The sequence below is a fragment of the Callithrix jacchus genome, chromosome 3 (genome assembly GCF_049354715.1).
Source record: "Callithrix jacchus isolate 240 chromosome 3, calJac240_pri, whole genome shotgun sequence".
NCBI classification, from domain to species: domain Eukaryota; kingdom Metazoa; phylum Chordata; class Mammalia; order Primates; family Cebidae; genus Callithrix; species Callithrix jacchus.
The window spans coordinates 72,104,836-72,125,828 of NC_133504.1; the positions used below are offsets into that span (position 1 = coordinate 72,104,836).

A 20,993-nucleotide genomic window follows, 5' to 3' on the forward strand; every position below is an offset into this window, starting at 1 on the left:
AACTTATTGATTTCTTAGTGCATATCAAGCACACTGCTGGAGAATTTATATATGCTTTTATTTAAATCCCCAAACAATCCTTATAGTTTAGTCTTAGTTTTGACTGTTTAGAGATAAGGAATCTGAATCTAACAGAGACTAGGGTAGTTGCACAAAGAAACATACAATCTATAAATAGTAGACCTACAGTCTGAATTTCTGTCTTTTTGATTTCAACATGCACTTTTCCCCTTATACCATAGTAGAAGGAAGGTGAACCTCAACGAGGGAATATAGTGAAGACAGGAAATCTTGTACCTGATTGCTAAGGCCAACATGGACTCTTGCTCAAGTTGTGTCAATATAGAATGGGTTCACATTAGTTCAATGAAAATCAATAAACATGTTAATTTATTTTCTAATTTGAGAATACATTACTATTTCAAATTATTTGCATAAACAGAGACCACTATGAATCCTAAATCAACTAATCAACTATTGCTTTTGTAAAGTTAAAATTTCTTCATTTGATTTTTTAAAACTTCTTTGCCTCTTCCTGAGATCTACTAGGGTTATAGGCATTATACTGTCTACTGAGAAAATACGATCATTTAGTAACAGTTGAGACTGAACTTTAGAACAGAGTTCACTTGGACATAAATTTTAACCTCATTAATAGCACTTAAGTTCACAAAAAATCTCTTTTTTTATTATACTTTAAGTTCTGGGATACATGGGCAGAACGTGCAGGTTTGTTACATAGGTATACGCATGCCATGGTGGTTTGCTACATCCATCACCCTGTCATCTACATTAGATATTTCTCCAGTGCTATCCCTCCCTTATCCCCCTATCCCCTGCTATCCCTCCCCTAGCCCTCCATTCCCCAACAGGTCCCAGTGTGTGACGTTCCTCTCCCTGTGTCCAGGTGTTCTCATTGTTCAATATCCACTTATGAGTAAGAACATGCGGTGTTTGGTTTTCTGTTCTTGTGTCAGTTTGCTGAGAATGATCGTTTCCAGTTTTATCCATGTCCCTAATAAATTTCCTTAACATTTTTAAGCCTTTTTTATCTGTAAAGTGGAGATCACATTTTACTCTTGTTATTTGGTAGTTTTGAGTATTAAAAATATTTTGTATGTAGAGTACTTGGCATTGTAACTGATAAATGGTAAGCATTTAAAAGTCTAAGTTTACAAACAATAGGACCTATGTAATATATATTTATAATATAGTAGTCTATTTTATAGTCTATCTAAACCCATCTACATACAGGTTGAGTATCCATTATCCAAAATTCTTAAAACCAGATGTGTTTTGGGATTTGTCTGGATCTTAGAATATTTGCATACACATAATGAGATATATAGGGGATTGGTCTCAAGTCTAAACACAAAATTCGTTAATGAGGTATAGATGAGGTTTCATATGTACCTCATAGACATAGCTAGAAGATAATTTTATCTAATATTTTTGATAATTGCTTGAAACAAATTTTGTGTACATTGAAACATGGGAAAGTAAAGGTATCAGGTGTGGAATTTTCCACCTATGGCATCATGTTGATTCTCAGAAAAGTTTAAAACATTTCCGTTGCTTTGGATTTTCAGATTAGGGATGTTCCACCTTTATTTAGATAGTTAAATGGATAAAGGGACTTTAAATAAAACAAAAACAAAAACAACAAAGACATAGTTAAGTAGGTAAAAAAAAATCCTGTTTTTTTGTTTGTTTGTTTGTTTTGTTTTTTTGAGACGGAGTTTCGCTCTTGTTACCCAGGCTGGAGTGCAATGGCGCGATCTCGGCTCACCGCAACCTCCGCCTCCTGGGTTCAGGCAATTCTCCTGCCTCAGCCTCCTGAGTAGCCGGGATTACAGGCACGCGCCACCATGCCCAGCTATTTTTTTTGTATTTTAGTAGAGACGGGGTTTCACCATGTTGACCAGGTTGGTCTCTATCTCTCGACCTCGTGATCCACCCGCCTCGGCCTCCCAAAGTGCTGGGATTACAGGCTTGAGCCACCGCGCCCGGCCCAAAAATCCTGGTTTTAAGTTTACATCCTTTATAAAAGAAAGATATACAAAAAAGTAATTACAAAACAGTAAAGTGCTATGAAACAGTAAAGTGATGTCGGTGTAGGTATTCAGAAGACTAAGAGAACACTCTTGACTGGAATGATTAAAATAAAGCCACCTCAGAAGGGTACATTTAACGTTAAGTTGCAAAGGAGGCTACCTATTTTTCAATAGTGTTCAAAAGGGGAGAAAAAAAAAGAAGTTCTAGGCCAGTTGTCAGCAAACCTTTTATATAAAGGGCCAAATAGTAAATGCATTCAGGTTTGCAGGTCATGTGATATCTGTTGTAGTACTCAGCTTAGCAACATACAGCCAGAGCAGCCATAGACAATTGGTACATGAACGGGCATGGCTGTGTTCCAATAACACTTTATTTACAAAAACAGGCACTAGGCTCAATTTGGCCTGCAGGCAGCAGATTGTCAAGGCCTGGTAAACAATATAAAATAAATTGAACAAAGCTATAAGGCTTGAGAAAATACAGATCCTTGTCCCATGAGCAGAAAATGATCCAGTAATGCTGAGCTTCTGGCTATATGTTGCAGAGTTTTGCAGAATTCACTTGGGAAGATGCTGGGGCCGTATATGGGGTGACTAAAATTTGAAGACTGGGAGTTATACCATAGGCAAACTGGAATAGAAAGATTTTGAAGAAGAAAGTATAATTATTAAAGCAAAGCCAAGCAATGCTCATGTTGATGCATACTACTGCCACTGCCCTTCAATTCACTGACTCAGGTTTGCTTTGTACAAATTATTTACTATAACACTGAGAGGGAAATCATTATGAAATATAAACTAGTCATGTTTTCATGCCTGCTGCTTAAAACACTTTCATTGTTTCTCTCCTTAGATGCAACAAGAAATTTTGAATTTTTTATATGGTATACAAAGTCCATTCCAACCATATGGAAATACTTTCTTTGATACCATGTTTCGCATAGCTCTTTGCCTTAGTACCTCATAACTGTCTTTAACTAGAATGTCTTTCATTCCTTTATTTGTCCATAAACTACTTTTCTGTCTTTCTAAAACTTATTAATTACTTAAAGTTTCTAATGATTTTCTCAAGTATCATTTACTATACTATTATTTTTCCACCTATTCCATGCTTAAACTATACTTGTTATAAAGTACTAAAGAGATTAAAAAATTACTTCTTCTATTAAATTGTATTCTTAGCCCTAGAGTGTCAAGCCCCTCAGAGTTTAACAAAGTTTTTGGTACACAGTCAGGGCTTCATAATTTTACAGGATAGTATACTACAGAGATTGGAAGGAATAGAAACTGGAGTCATGGAAGTGAGTTAATTTTCATTATAATAGTACAGGCATGATGTAATTATGGACTGAACTAGGATCTTGGCAGAAGAGATACACTGAAGAATGGGTGCCAGATGCATTAGAAAAGAAGAAACAGGAGAATTTGTCCACTGATTGAGAATAAGAGAGAGGATGATCCTTAGCCGCAAGTTGTGGTAAAAAGACAAATGAAGGCAATATTATTAAGAGAAAGCAGAAAACGAAAATGAGAAACTGGAAAAGTAAAGAAATTTAGGTATACTGTGTTTATGATGCTAACAGAACTTCCAATGTAATATGTCTATCAGGGAGTTATAAATATGGGTGGAAAGTTCTGGGGTGGAATCATAGTTGATAGTAGAGATTTGGAGGTTTGGTCACAGAATTGATGATTGCAGCAATGGAATAAATCTCTCTCTCTCTCTCTCTCTCTCTCTCTCACACACACACACACACACACACACACACACATACACACATACACACACACACACACACAGAAGTACTGAGAATAATGCAGTAAAAAGTATTAAAATTACTTTCTAAGGAGAGAAAAAAAGAGAAATGGAAGCCAAACTGTGATCAGAGATGCAGGATGGCACGACCAATACTTACATAGAAATCCAGGAGGAAAAAAATAGCAAAGAGAAAAGATGGCTTGACCTGCAGTGTGAACATGGCAGAAAGTAAAGGAGAATACGGACTCAGAAAAGTCACTGGACATGACAAATTTCAGTAGTCTTCTGACAGATCCTTTTTTAGGAAAAAAATCAGACTAAAGATTTTCAGGAATGAATGGCCAGAGAAAACAGGTTGTGAAGCCAACCATTAAAGAATGTTGTATTAAAAATAGACTGAGTAAAAGCAGCCATTCTAGAGAATATTAAAAGCATTCATTCAATGCATTTATTTAAGTGAAAACCACTGTCATGTACCAGATACTGTAAAAGAAGGGATATATTAGGAGTAAAATAGATATGAGAAGAATAAAAATTTAAAAAAACCCTTGAACTAATTTAGTGACTTCTGTGTACTAATAATTGTGCCAGAGACATTTTTGGATTATTAACTGATTTCATATGTACTGTTTGATATCTAGTAGGTGATTAGTAAATGTTCGTCTCACAAACTGTAAAGTATGAATTCTTATTTTCATTTTTTATTGATGTAGAAACTAAGCATTAGAGACATTAAAATGACTTTCCTAGGCAATGGTAAGCAAGTAAAAGAACCAGAATTCAGCACCAGATATTCTGAGCATTTCTGTAGATAAGCTAACTTATGTTAATGAGCATTTATGAAGATATATACATGGTCCAAGGAAGAGAGAGAACTTGAAGACACACGAGGGAAATGAGTAACTTTTAAATTAACGAGTTGGAGAAAACTTAATGGGAAGAGAGTAAGGGTAGATATTAAGAAATTTTCCTCAGAATGTTGACTTTGTCAGTAGAGTCTGTGACATTCTGCAGGGTTGTGGCACAGAAGAATTAGAAGTGAGGCTTGAAGAGAGATTTGGTTCAGTTGGGAGAAAAAGGGATACATATCCGTCAAAGCTAAGCTCTGGAATAGGTATGCTGAAGGCAGAGACATAATCTGAATAGAGCAAGACTAAGAAAGGAAAATACTAAAGATGAAGTAAAATGTGTAGTTTAAAGTAAGTGCACCATTTGTAGAAATACAAAGTTTGATCAAATAGGCAGAAATAAAGGTAAACATCTATTGGTTGGATGCTGTATACAAAATCAGGCTACATCATTTGAAAAAATTAACTTGTAAGACACATAAAAGTTTATGCTCCTAGAGATTCCATCAGTAGTTCAATAAATACCCTATGTACAATTTAAATGGGAAATAAAATAATTAAAACAATAGCTCTTTTAAACTGAAAAAAGAATAGATTTTTCTTCAGGATACCATTAATAGCAAGGAGTTATTAACACCAACCATAAAACATATTATATTCCAGTAAGATTTTATCAAACCAGAGTATATAAGGTTGAGGTTATAAGAACTATTTACTTTTTCTGTGAAAATATTTTAAATTTAAACTGCAATAATTGTTTGCCCTAAGTTAATTTGCAAGTGAATACAATGTTTTCTTCACAAGATAAAAACAGCTTCAATTTTTATTTTAACTTACTATAGGATAGTCTGTATAGTCATTTTAAGATTTTCACTGGTGGGGTTTTTGGATTTCAGTGAGTGTAAAAGTATAATGTTAATTCTTCTACTAAAAGAAGAAAATTTAATCAACCAATCACATAACCAAAATTCATACTATCAAACCAAAACAATCCCATCACCTACCAGTACAACTTTGTAAAGCATTCTGAAAGTATGAATATAATTTTTCTAAACCAAATTTACAAGCATAATTCACAGGCATAGGATAGCATTTTGCAATTAATCTTTAAAATGCACTAGGAAAAAACAGCATATCATCACAGCATTTTATTCTATACTTAAATGAATGACTCAATGGAAGACAGGATCAAGTCTGTAAACATTCAACTTGATATTCAGGAATTTACACATCTCATATAAGAGAATTTCTCTGTATCTGATAGATAATATTCTATATGCTGTCTAAGAAACAATATATAGAATATCTGCATGGATGATAAAGAATTATTAGATTATCACACTAAAATAGTTACGATATGTCTTCCAAAATCATTATCAGAAACTTATTTAGCACTAACGAATGATAGATAGGTAGAGGTCTAGGTGTTTTGGGTGATTAGAACTATTTGGGTTGACAGTTATTGAGCACTGTTTTTTGTTCCAGGCACTATTCTAAGTAGCTCACTTACATTATTTTACTTATTCTCAATAAAGTCAGTTTCGTTATTACTTTGCCTAGTCCACTGAAAACCGGGTCCAGAAATACTAATTTGCCCTTACTCATGCAATAGTAATAGTAGAGTCAGGATTCAATTCCACACAGCTTAATTCCCAAGGTTCTGCTCTCAATGTTGAGCTAAAGACTTTGGATTGAATCTTTTTTTTTTTTTCACAACAGAGTCTTGCACTGTCACCTAGGCTGTAGTGCAGTGGCACGATCTTGGCTCACTGCAATCTCCACCTTCTGGGTTCAAGCAATTCTCCTGCCTCGGCCTCCTGAGTAGCTGAGACTACAGACATGTGCCACAATTCCCAGCTAATTTTTTTGTGTTTTTAGTAGAGATGGGGTTTCACCATGTTGGCCAAGATTGTCTGGATCTCCTGACCTCGTGATCTGGCAGCCTTGGCCTGCTAGATTGCTGGGATTACAGGCATGAGCTACGGTGCTTGGCTTGGATTGAATCTTAAGACAGGGATTTCATTATTTCTATGCTTTGGTTTAAGGGGAGGGGAGGGGAAGGGAGGGGAAGGCAGGGGAGGAGAGGGGAGGGAAGGGGAGATATAGTGGCCTTTTGAAGCTCATAACTTGGAAGAGGTTCATTTGTACCTGCCTTCCTCTGGTTGGTACAAAGTATAATGACTCAAACAGGCTATGACACTGGACAGAAATTTCTCAGTCCTCTATGATTTAACTTTACAGGACTCTGGGAAGTCAGTTCTTCTCTTGGAAATAAGTCTAGGTACACTGAAAGAAATTTGCATGTAGCTTTCTCTCCTTTTGCAATGCATGCATATGTCCATTCTGTCTTGGATTTCCTCTGTTGTCTCTAGCCAGAACTTCTTAATTTCAGACCTTCTTAACTCCTACCTTAACTCCTAGTCTCCTTGGAGACTTTTCCTCCTAAATCTGTCTTCTGTTGAATTCCAAGTGACTGGTTCTAGTTCTTCTTTCCTTCTCTTGCTACACGCTCTCTGACATGGTTTGGCTGTGTCCCCACCCAAATCTCACCTTGAATTGTAATAATATCATGTGTCAAAAGGCAGGGTTAGGTGAAGATCATTGAATCCTGGGGCTGGTTTCCCCCATACTGTTCTTGTGGTAGTGAATAAATCTCACAAGAACAGATGGTTTTGTAAATGGGAGATTCTCTGCACAAGCTCTCTTGCCTGCTGCTATGTAAGATGTGACTTTGCTTTTCCTTGCCTTCCACCATGATTGTGATGCCTCCACAGCCAATGTAAGTCTTGGGTATGTCTTTATAAAGCAGCGTAGGAACAGACTAATATATTTTACAAAGATATTCTCAGTTGACTGGTTTTAAATGTCCTCTAAACACTGGTGACTCTCAAATCTGTATATCCAGCCCTGACTCCAACCCTAAGCCACACACTCATATCCCCAACATCCTAACTGATATCACCAAAGGAATGAATAACAGTCACCTGAAACTGTATTTAAATAAAATATTTCTAAATTCTCCCAAAACTATTTCTCCTTCAATGCTACGCATTTCAGTAAATGATATCATGATATCATGATCTGCCTAGGTGCTTGAGTGGAAAACTTAGTAAATGATTCTGATTTCTCTCTTTCATTTGATCTCACATCTAGTTTCAAAGGTATTCTTCAAATCTATTGCTCAATTTTCATTTTTTCATGTAAGTCCAAAGTTACTCTATTTGGAATAACTTTATTAATTAGTGCCTAAATGGTGTCATGTTCATTTAAATAAAACATTGTATTCATGTCATCCAAAAACTAATGTTTAATGAGAAAATGGCCAGACTTTACAAAGGAAAACATACTGACCTTATAACTGCATTTGTGGAAGCATCAGCATCTGAGGCATTTACCAATAAAACATCTGTTCCAGTTGGTGCATCCTCAGGAATTGTTGTGAAATACGCTTTACTGGCAAATGTGGGGACATTGTCATTCACATCATCTACTATGACATTGATTGTTCCGGTTCCAGTCAAGGCAGGGGATCCTAAAAAGAAAAGAAAATCAAGTCTCAATGCTTATAAATGAAAACAAAGAATAACAAATTTAATGATAATGAGCTGTAGACAGAAATACTAAAGAGAATTTAGGAAACCTCAAAGTAAAATATCTGAACACATAAGTTATTGAGTGATTTTAAAGTTTGTTACAAGAAAATATTTTCATTTGTTAACTAGAATATGAACTATTTCCTAGTAACTCTGCACCAAAAAGCATGTATCATGCTCTTATTCTATTTTAAAGGTGCTGATTCAACAATGTAGAACACAACAATATCATTTGAATGCCACAAAAGAGGCCCTGCCGGTAATTTCTCTGAAATTACATTACAATAGCGCAGAATCAGATTTAAAGAATGCCCACAGGCATGGGAGAGCTGGCCAACTAGCAAGGCAATGTTAAAAACTGAACTCTCAGCTGTGACCATCATTGTTAACTATCACACATTCCAGTGTCTCTGAGGTATTTAAATCCCTTTCCCATACTAATCAACACCTGTTAGTGGGAGAAAAAGAAGAAGCTTCAAATTATATCTCAAAAGTGTTATCTTGCACGTGCTATAATAACTTTATAATGATGAGCTAACCCAGCATCACTTGTGCTGCTTCTATTTAAAATTCAATGTAATGTGAAATGATTCATTTTTATTTCCTGTTCCAGCTCTGTTATCAATATATAGTGAAAACCCAACATTTGCCAAACACTTGGGGTACACTATCTGTACTACACTGAGCTAGCAGACTCATTTTGTGGTGAAGGCTAGATGCCAGATCGGTTGGAATCTGTGGGTTGTCCCCGTATCTGAAAAGAAAATTATCTGCCTTTGGTCGTGTTTTCAAAACAGTTTTTCAAACTCAAACTCTTCTAAATAGGAATAATGAAGATCCATCTAACTGCCTTTCTATAAAAGAAAAGAAAGCCCCAGATACTTTCCTTTTCTGCTTAAAATACTACTTCACTTTCAACAAAGTTTTTTTCCTTAATATGACGTTTAAATTCTCCTTAACTTTATCATTCAATACTCTGTAAATAAAGACATTCATTCATTTATTTGTAAAATGTTTATGGAATGCTCTTATTATCACAGAATGTTATTGAGATTCTCAACCTTACAATATTATTTTCTAATAATTGGGTAATTTGCTGGTATTTTTTTTTTACCAATATTCAATCATTTTTTTATGTTCTTAGATTGTAACTACTCATGGCCTAGTACCAATCAGCTATTATGTTCAGATGTATGTATAGGAACCAAAATCAACTGATGGGGATATTATGGAATGAAATGGTTTTGGAGATCTGTTATGTTTTTCTTTATACAGTAAACTTACATTCTAGGTTAGATGAGAGAATGTGTATGACCAGTTGAACAGAGCACAACAAAGAAGCATGATACCTCCCAGAAAATGCAATTAAATTTACACTGCACACTGATAATTGTTGCCATATATACAGATATATATATATAAGATATTTTATACAAGCATTTCATCTAAATTAACAGTCAAAAAAATTGACACCTAAGAAATATGTAAAAATTAACGTAAAATTCATGACTGCAGAAATCTTACCTATTAGTGTTTGATTTTACATTAAAGAAAAAAAATAGCCCTCAATATATTGGTTATATGCATAATGAACCATAAACTTAAAAAAATTAAATGACTTTTTAGTACTTGCTTACTGTAAACAATGGTAAAATTATGTATCAAATATTTCACACACACAGCAAAATAGATATGAAAGTGGGATACAATGTAGAAGCACAGCAAATAAGACTAAAAATTCCATGCAACATATTAAAAGAAATATCGATAGTAGTAAATATTTGTTTGGTCCTTAGATATGCATGCATTGGTTTAAGAAGTTTACATGAACTCTCTTACCTAATCCTCATAAATCAGTACTGCTGTCATCTCCATTTTGCATATGAGTAAACTCAAGTTTAGAAAGTTTAATTAGCTTTTTCAAGGCCGCAGACCTAGTGAGGAATGTCACTGAGATGTGACTCATGGAAAGTAGTCCTGGAATCTTTACCACTGACAAGCAGCTGGAACGTACTGCCAGCAGGGGGGACAGCGCTGCTCCTGGTGCTGCTCTGGGGATCTGAACAAGCAGTGCTGTCACTGAGCCTATGAGAGCACCAGGAAGGAGGTGGAGAGAAGACCCAACAGGGAGCGAGCTTCGCTACTGGCCAGCATAAGTTTGTGGGGCATTTGGGCACAATAATCTTGGCATAGATTTTAAATTTCTCACCAGCGATATATTAAGGCTAAAATAAATATTTTGGGGTGTATTGTTGAGTACCAATGTTTGGCTTAAATTTCTTGAATGTGTGTTTCACTATATACAATTTTATAAAATGGAAGTTAATGATCTAAAAAATGTTAGTAGAGTTCCCACCAGTTGCATAAAACAAAAATTAGCGAATGTGTGTTTGTGCATTTGTGTGAGCAAAAGGGGGTGACATGGAAGAGAGAGAGAAACTAAAAGAGGGAATACATAAATTAAGGTTCCAGAGAGGCGAAGGATAAGAGAAGGTGCAGGGTTCTTTAATCTCTTTTACTGATATTTTTCTCTACTCACTAAAAATAAGTCTTCATCTGTAAAATGAGAATAGTAATAAACTCAACCCCAAAGAGGTATTGATAAGAATGTAATGTGCTTAGGACTTTAGCACATAGTTAAATTATATTCCGTGTTATTCATTGTTTTTCTTGTCCTTGTTCTAGAGATGAAAAAAACCAAAGAAATGGATATTAATGGTCTATTTTTTATTATATAGTTTTCTGTGTTACAGCTCTCAGGATTCTGTCCCTTTCCCAAATCTTTCAACTCAGTCTTTCATTATTCAGGAAGATATTTTCAATAATAATTCATCTCAATGATTAATTTGTGGTGAAAAAAAACACAAGACATTTAGCTCTCTAAAAATTCACAGTTTTATGGAAGACATAGTAAATTGGGCATTTTTAAATGTGAAATTTTAAGATTTACATTGAGATTTCAAGAAAGATCTGTAAATTTCTCATATAAACATTGTGCTCTAATTCACAATACTTAAACTTATTAACAAAATAAGCAACTGGCAGTTAAAGTTAAAATATCATATTGATATTTGATATTTTAAAGTATCTGGTGACACACATAAAGAAAACCACATTAAATTATGACTGACTCATTTGGTCAAGAACATGTGATTTATTTCTTTGTCTATAAACCATATATTGTGGTAGACACATTTTCTGAGTTAGTAAGCAAATGGGGGATGTGGGGAACAAACAAACCCTGTTTATCCAGGAAAACTTACATCAAGTTCAATCTCAGTGTCTTCATACCAAAGAATATCATCTTATTTTTCCAGATGATTTTCAAAGCACACAAGTGACAACAGACAATTCTGGCTCGAGGATCATTTATTGATCCTCAAGGTTAGTGGAGGATCCTCAAGGCTGGCAGAGGATCCTCAAGCCACGTTCAGCCCCATAGGTGATTCTACATCTACACAGGGGATTTTCAAGCCAAGAACCTTCTCCAGATTCCCCTTTTTCTCCCCTTATTATCACTCACAACCCACTTCATAAGCACTTGGAGTTCTCTTCTTATGTTTTTCCTACCTCAAGAAAAGTGAAGTACAACCTCTGCAACTGTCTCAACCTTCCTGTTGTGCATACAGTCTTGTACACACAGTCTGGTTAGTTCTGAAATGTTTTTTCCTAAGAAAACTTTCAGAAACTTTGTTCTAAATTTCTAAGTGTTTTACTGACATTTAACTAACCTGAAATTTGAATCCTGCCTCCAATATATTTGACAATTATGTGAATGGGGTTTACCAACCCTCCATCCCACTCCAACCTCTTCCTTGTTGACTGATAGTATAACCTCCAAAAGTCACTGCCTTTCAGCTTTACTCAGAAAAATGAAATCAAGGGAAAAAAATTGAATGTCCCTTAATTTCAAGTGAATCTTATTTTCACTGCATTTGTGCCAGATGAGTGACACAAACTCCCTAGTCCTTGGTGACCACAGCTCTTGGCATTTCCTTTATGTGTTAACTGAATGAAGAAGCTGTGGTTTTTTTGATGCTTTTCTCTGTTTGTGTGTTTGCTTGATTTTAACCCTTCCTTTTAACTGTGTGGAGAGGTCATCTGGAGTATTACGGTTTGCCAGCATGTAGTGGATATATCCTATTTGAAGTGCTGCACAGTGTTTACTATTACTTTATCTTCAGTCCAAAGCTTTCTGGCTATCAGATCCAACTGCCTATTTATTGGTTTCCTCTTGCAAGTTACTGCGGAGCCTCAACATTAGATGTGAAAAACTGAAATCAGAATTATTATCTGTACACCTCGCCTGCATATTTATATATAGGTTGAAATATGGGTACATATATACACATACATATTTTATTGAACACATTTGATACCAAAGCTATACATATTTTATATATGCATTACTCATTTAATGCACATATTCCATAAAGTAGGTATTTTTGTTTAATTTTGTTAAACAACTCAAGACCCAAAGAACTTAACCAATTTACATTTAGCCAAAATAGACAGAGAGCCAATTTTGAATTCTTAAAAAAGTTTCTAAGTTAATTAAGCTCAGATAAAACTGTGCTTACTTTTATTGCAGATGCTGTCTGTATTAACTCTTTCTCTCATTTTATACATGAAAACCTGGTCTAGTGATTACATAGATTGAACACTTCTAGAAATATACAATCTAGGACTATGGTCTTATCATCTGGGATTTAGCCTAAGGCTGGGGTCAGAGAACAAGACTACAGACAAAGGTCAAAGTTTTGCAGATAGTATACTACTTAGAAACAGAAGGTCCCAATTAAACCTGAATCCCCTGAGAAGGATCAGAATACTAGGGCCAGTGTTTAGCTCAAATAGATCTGATAATGATGAATTATATAGGTAGTGGCACAATAGGGCAAAATTGTCCAATCTCATCTGGGATTGATTTATGAGAACCAGATACAGGCACGAAGAAGAGGCAGGATATAATGACAAGGGCTCCAGATAGAGGATAGTGAACCAATAAAAGGGGTAAAATATATAAATAAATTTAAAAGTCAAGGTCTCAGAAACTTGTAATTGTAGAGGTTAAAAGGATGTAGTGGATATTTGAATTAGAAGTCAGAACTCCAATTAAAAGTCAAAAGCCTAATTAAAATTTGTAGTCAGATGAAAAAAAATTTCAAATTTAAATTTGTAAAGTTGTATATATTGTGTGTACATATGTATGCATATATGTATTCATATATACATAAATATAAGATAAACATGGATAAAGTGATAAAAATCTTCTTCAGTTTTTAGAGAAAATAACCAAAAAAGAAAACCCAAATTCTGAATGGCATATCTTAAAGTTTACAGAAACCAAATTGTGCACAGGCACACACATGGCGGGGGTGGGAAGGAGGGAAGTGGGGGGGAGAGAGAGACTGTATACAGTTTAATCTTTCAATTAAACTAATAACTAGCATAGCATTGCCTTTAAGACAGGTAGCTTAATCAGCTTAAATATATCAAACGAAGTTCAAAAAATTTAAAGTAAATTTTTTTTTTTTTTTTTTTTCAGAGATGAATTTCTCTCTTGTTGCCCAGGGTGGAGTGCAGTGGCTTAATCTCAGCTCACTGCAACCTCCACCATTCGAGTTCAAGAGATTCTCCTGCCTCAGCCTCCCATGCAGCGGAATTACAGGCACGTGCCACCATAACTGGCTAAATATTTGTATTTTTAATAGGGACTGGTTTCACCATCTTGGCCAGGATAGACTCAAACTCCTGACCTCAAGTGATCTCTTGCCTCAGCCTCCAAAAGTGCTGGAATTACAGGCATGAGCCACTGCACCCGGCCTAAAACTTAAAATAGATTTTAAAAAGAAAAAGTTTCATTTAACTTCTCTATCAGAAAATACACAAACAAAAAGTGTAAGGAATGAGTTTAAATGATTAAAGTTCAAATGTTGGAATGATTATATTTTTTATGCTAGCACCTATAAATTAAAAATACTTCTCTGAAACATAAAAAGCTATTCAACAGAAATAGAATTTTTGCTTAACTTAATTCTGTTGCTTTGCAAAAAAGCTGATTTCTTTCTTGACATTAAATATTTGGTGAATGGGTCCCCTGACTAGGGGTGTGTTTGTTGTAATAAAGTTATAGTTTATTTTTTCCCATGAAGTAAATTCATTTTTCTCACAGTAATAAGCCCTTCACTAAAAATGTATTGAAATTCAGCCATCCTATTTTAGCACTGAAGATGATGTAGTTAGATTCAAATTTAAATACAAAAAAACCAAAAAACAAATAAGTATGTAACATTTGAAATATTACCAACCGCTCTGTATTTTTAAAATTCTATTTTAAAAATAATGTATTGCTGTTAACTAGTCCTATATATGCTTATATAAATTAGATATATACGCACTTAAGTATCACTTGATATTTTCATTATTTTTGCATAGGAATCTATCATAAACACTTATTTCTTTAAGATAAATTACATACTAAATAAAGGCAAGAAATAAAACTAAAATAATCCATTTAGTAATGTTATGACAATGTTAGTGAAAAAATGCACAACAAAGTGAATATACTTAATCACTAAACCATGCACTTAAAATCATTAGAAAGCTAAATGTAATAATAGGTATATATTATCACAATTTTAAAAAATTATAAAATAAAATATGATAATAACTAAATATTTAATGCCTACAAAAGCATATTATGAGGAATAACTATTTAGAGGACATTGAAGAAACCCAAAATTCTCAACACAGATATTGAAACTCTGAAACACTAGAGGCTACCACCTAATTCTAAACTCAACCTACCTCTGCCTGCCTCCTGAGTGAAAATATCAAATTACATGTGTATGAATACTAATCAAAATAAGCTTTAAAAAGGATTGTTTTAAAAAGATAAAATTAGAAAACTTTTTTGGAAAGAATAAAATCCTCATAATGAAATCATGTTGGTTTTGATTTTATATAATCTTTATTATTCAGTTTATATAAATTTTATCATAAATTTTGAACATAGTTTATTGCCACTTCAAAATTTAATTTTCTTTGTATACCTAGATTTATGGTTTAAATGGAGTAAATGAATAATAGACTGAAACTGTTGTATCACATTTCAATTCTATGAAACCTGTTGGTAATTCTGGCTCTTATTAAACAGAATTTTGGAAATAAAATTTTTTGAGTTTTATATTAAGAAAACACAAATGAAATTCTTGGTAGAAATGTTTTCTTCTAACTAAAGAGTAACTTATTTAAAAGAATGTGATTTAAATAAATTATTTAGAATAATACTTGGATCACCAACAAACATCATACAAAGTCTGCTGGAAGTAAGAGGAATTAAAACAATAACCAACTGTCAACTTTGGGAACAAGATTCCCATCTATGACAAATATTTTAATGGAAATTAAAAAAGCTACCCTAGAATCAAAAATAAAATTAAGTTAAATGCATTTCATTTCTGGAAATTGAAGGCAACTCTAGCACTATTTTATTTATGAAATTATTGGGACCTTAAAAGTTTTTAAACAATTTTCATTATTAAAAATGTTCATTGTAACAGACAAGGCAAACTTTTGTATCATACATTCCCACAAATAATATCGACAAAATGTGATCTTTCTGGAATATTTAAAAATAATTATCTTCAGATGTAAAATGTCATATTACACAATTCTGATTTCTCTCTTGATTACAGAGTCATTTACAATGCAATGACTTTACAATGCATTATTCAACTAAATAATGCAACAGTGTTAATTCAAAATGTTATCAGGTGCTCACCAATAAAATAAAGCATGATGATCAGACCTTTTACCTTTTACCATTAACTTTGCAAAAACAGCATGTTTTCCCTCCATTAAAAAGAAAATTTTCAATCCCTGCATAAAAATAAAATTTATTCCCTTTCAGTTGGATGATAAATGCCCTTAATTAGAAATTCTAATAACTGAATTGTTCCTTGAAGATCTATTATTTATGCTGACACATAAACACTTCATAACTAAACTTTAGTGCCAAATCTAGAGCCAGAATCTCTATATCTCTTTAGTATGACAGACTGTGAATTTTCCATAAAGGATAATATTTTTAATTTGTGGGCAGATTAATTTCCTACACCCCAAATTCAATGCAAACATACAGCCCAACTGACTGCATTGTCTATGCAGGGTAACATATGTATTGTATATCCATAGTATAGTATCTAACATTTGCTTTGCACTTTATACTTTGCAAAACCCTTGAATACACATCCTTTTATTTCTTGAGGAGAGTAATGCTGTGATTTCTAATTTATGAATATTATGATTTTACCAGGTATTTTACTTATAAAGAACCACAAGTTATTTTATGCCCTAAACCAATGTTCTCTTTAATATAAAAATAAAATTTAATCAAAAGAGAAGAAATTTGTATAAACATAGTCTACATAAAACAGAATATGGTAGAGAACCTGACGTTTGGGAATTGGTAAATAATTATTAAGAAATCATTGCCTAATAAGTGGCTTGGCCTCAAATCCTGTATTCACTGACAAACAGCTGAATAGGAACTACAGGTTGTTCAGCTTTTATAATATAAATTTTTGTTGGTTGTTTTATAAACCCATAAAATTGAGATACTAGTGTCTAACTTACAGGGCCTTTGAGATAATATAGTACATATTCTGGAACTTACACACACTAAGTGTGCATAGAGTGAATATCATCTACTGTTTATGACTTCCTAAGATACAGCTCTACTTGAATGTCTTCCCTGAGAACTAAACTTTTATGTTTACTTTCTACTTGACATCTCAATTAGTTATAATATTTCAAATGTAATATGTCCAAAAACCAAGTCTTGGTAATTTGCCCTTTAATATTTTTTCTCCCCATCTCCAAATTTCTCATCCCAATATTCTAGGACTCATGCCAGATTCATGTCTTTTTTAAGCTTCCTATACTTCCAGTTCGATCATCAAGTCCAAAAATTCAACTTTCAAAATCGGTAAAATATGTAACTACTTAACATTCTCTAGCCAGTTCATCTGTTTTATTTAACTACATCATGTTTCTTAACACTCCCAATCAATGTACTATCATGTTTATTTTTTACTATTTTTATGATTGTAATGTAAGCTGTATAAGGGGAGAGACCTCTTCACCAGCATATCTTCAGGACCTAGAAGAAAATCTGGAGTAGAGAGTGCCAGAAACATTTTTTGAAGAAACAATATAAAGAGACTTATTACATATCAATAAGCCCATAAAAGTGAAATAGTCTCACTGACTGTATTAATTTGTTCTCACACTGATATAAATACATGCCCAGGACTGGGCAATTTGCAGAGGAAAGAGGCTTAATTGACAAAGAGTTACACAGAGCTTAGGAGGACTCAAGAAACTTACAATCGTGACAGAACCTAAAGCAAACATGTCCTTCTTCACAAGGCAGCAGGAGAGAGAAGAATGAAATGTGCAGACTAAATCCATCACATCCCCTGATAACTCACTATCAGGAGAAGAGCATGGAGATAACTGACCCCATGATTCAGTTACCATTCAATGGCTCCCTCTCAGGACATGTGGGGATTATAGGAACTTAAGATGAGATTTGGATGAGGACACAGCCAAACCATATCATTCTGTCCCTGGACCCTCTCAAATCTCACGTCCTCACATTTCAAAATCATGCCTTCCCAACAGTCTCCCAAAGTCTTAACTTATTCCAGCATTAACTCAAATGTCCAAGTCCAAAGTCTCATCTGAGAAAAGGCACATCTCTTCCACCTATAAGCCTATAAAATCAAAATCAAAGTAGTTACTTCATAAATACAATGGGGTACAGGCATTGGGTAAATACACACATTCCAAATGGGAGAAATTGGCCAAAATGAAGGGGTTGCAGGTCCCCAAAAGTCCAAAATCCAGTGGGGCAGCCAAAGCTCAAAGTTCCAAAATGATTTCCTTTGACTCCATGTCTCACATCCAGGGTATACTGATGTAAGAGGTGGGCTCCCATGGTCTTGGGCAGCTCTGCCCCTGTGGCTTTGTAGGGTATAGCCACACTCCCAGCTGCCTTCACTAGCTGATGGTGAGTGCCTGCAGCTTTTCCAGGTACACAGCTGCGAGCTATTGGAAAACCTACCATTCCGGGGTCTAGAAAATGGTGGCCTTCTTTTCACAGTTTCATGAGGTGGTACCCCAGTGGGGACTCTTTGTGGGGGCTCTGATCCCACATTTCCCTTTCACACTGCCCTAGCAGAGGATCTCCGTAAGGGCTCTGCCCTTGCAGAAAACTTCTGCCTGGGCCTCCAGGTGTTTCCATACATCCTTTGAAATTTAGGCTGAGGTTCCCAAACCTCACTTGTTGACCTCCATGTACCTGCAGCCTCAATACCATGTGAAAACTGCCAAAGCTTGGGGTTTACACCCTCTGAAGCAACAGCCTAAGTCATAACTTGGCCCCTTGTAGCCATGGCTAGAGCGACTGGGATGCAGGGAGCCACATTCCTAGGTTTTACACAACAGAGTTGCCCTGGGCCCAGCCAAGGAAACCATTTTTTCCCTCCTAGGCCTCCAGGCCTGTGATGGGTAAAGTTGCCAAGAAGGTCTCTGACATGCCTTGGAGACATTTTCCCCATTGTCTTGGTGATTAACATTTGGCTCCTGGTTATTTACACAAATTTCTCCAGTGGGCTTGAATTTCTCCTCATAAAATGGGTTTTTCTTTTCTATTGCAATGTCAGTCTGCAAATTTCCCAACCTTGTATGCTCTCCTTCTTCTTGAATGCACTGCCACTTACAAATTTCTTCTGCCAGATACCATAAATCATCTCTCATAAGTTTAAAGTTTCACGGATCTCTAGGGCTGGGGCAGAATGCTGCCAGTCTCTTTGCATAGCCAAAGTGACCTTTACTCCAGTCTCAAAGAAGTTCCGCATCTCCATCTGTGACCACCTCAGCCTGGACTTCATTGTCCATACCACCTCAGCATTTTGGTCAAAGCCATTCAACAAGTCTGTAGGAAGTTCCAAACTTCACAACACTTTTCTCTCTTAGTCTGAGCTCTCCAAACTGTTCCAGTCTCTGCTGGTTACCTGGTTCCAAAGTCACTTCCACAATTTTGGGTATCTTTACAGCAGTGCCCTGTTCTCTGTGATATCAATGACCTGTATTAGTCAGCTCTAAAGCTGCTAATAAAGACATATCAGAGACTGGATAATGTATAAGGGAAAGAGGTTTAACTGACTCACAGTTTGGCATGGGTGGGAAAGTCTCAGGAAACTTATAATTACAGTGGAGGGGGAAGCAATCACCTCTTCACATGGTGACAGGAGAGAGAAGTGCTAAGCAAAGGGGGGAAAGCCCCTTATAAAACCATTAGATCTTGTAAGAACTCACTCACTATCAGAAGAACAGCATGGAGGTAACTGCCTTATGATTCAATAACTTCCCATGGGTCTCGCCTATGACATAGGGATTATAGAAACCACAGTTTAAGATGAGATTTGGTAGGAACACTGCCAAACCATATTATTAACTGTAATCAGAACTTATTTATAAGGTGAATTAAATTAGCACCATAGTTTGATTGTAAGTAATGCAAAATAATTGGTAGTGATAATTACAAATATTATCATCTTCTGGGCATAAAGCCTAATAAACTCTTTATATCTTCTTTATTTAGCAATTAAATTTGAACAATGTCTAAATTTAAGCTTATTTTCAAAATATCAATATTGAAATCACTGCTTCCACCTAATTTGGCTTCACTTAAAAATGGTTTTACACATTTATTTATTAGGAAAAGAAAAATAGCAGTTGAATGTTTCATTTATGAAAGTGAAATGAATAACCTATGAGAAAAAAAGATTTTTGCAATAGCATTTTATAAGTCTATATCATGGAGAGAGTCAGCAATATATTTTAAAGAATATCCTGATTTCTTTAAAAATATTTAATAAATATGATGTAGATGAGCATGAACTTAGTTGAAAGGCAGAAATTCTGGATATTATACTTGACTTTACCACTACCTGGGTCTGCAAGGTCTGGCACACTGCTTATCTATCCCAGGTTTCAATTTTCTTATCCAGAAAATAAAGGAAGTTGACTGGCTTATCTCCAAGAAAACTTCTGGCCAAAAAGTCATGACTTAATGTCAGATTTCTCTAATTTAGAATTTTTTCATATGTAGCTTTCTTTAAAAACTCCTCCAAAACCCCCTCAAAAACTCCTCCAAGAACATCCTGAATGTAACTGTAGCATCCCTAAACTGTCATAGCAGTTCGTTTTACTGCTTTCTCACACACTAAAGCAGTTCCCTGAAAGAGTAGTGGCAGATATTAATATCTCACATCATTTAAATTTATTTTTGAGGGCATAAGCTCATCTTGAGTTAAAAAAATGCTAACAGATCTGGTCAAATTACTTGTATAAATGTATATCTGTTGGAACAGGTCATTTGAACACAAACATTTCCATAATAAAATTTAAAACAAGCAAACTTCATATTAAGCTGATGTGAAATGATGGGCCCTTATATTTAAGCTATGTGAAACTAATTGCCACATGTGTTTAAAAGGTGCTTGAGTACTTGGGAGCTATGGAAGATTCACAAGTCTTTGCTTTGAGAATTCCAGGTATAAAAAAATTGCAAAATGATAAAACTGTTCAAAAGCATGTAGTTTCTGCTCTTGCAGATTTGAATTAGATCTTATGAATCATACTAAGAAAAGGTGGAGAGTAAAGC

At 34.8% G+C, this 20,993-nt stretch overlaps 1 protein-coding gene across 2 annotated transcripts in view; it reads right to left on the bottom strand.

The window, feature by feature from the left end:
• The window catches only part of FAT4 (FAT atypical cadherin 4), a 175,459-nt gene that overhangs the window by 48,180 nt on the left and 106,286 nt on the right, over positions 1-20,993 (bottom strand). For both annotated transcript variants that reach the window (XM_008992730.5, XM_008992729.5), the window contains exon 7: positions 8,013-8,193. In XM_008992730.5, coding sequence (XP_008990978.4) covers positions 8,013-8,193 — 181 coding nt within the window. The remainder of the gene's footprint in view (positions 1-8,012; positions 8,194-20,993) is intronic.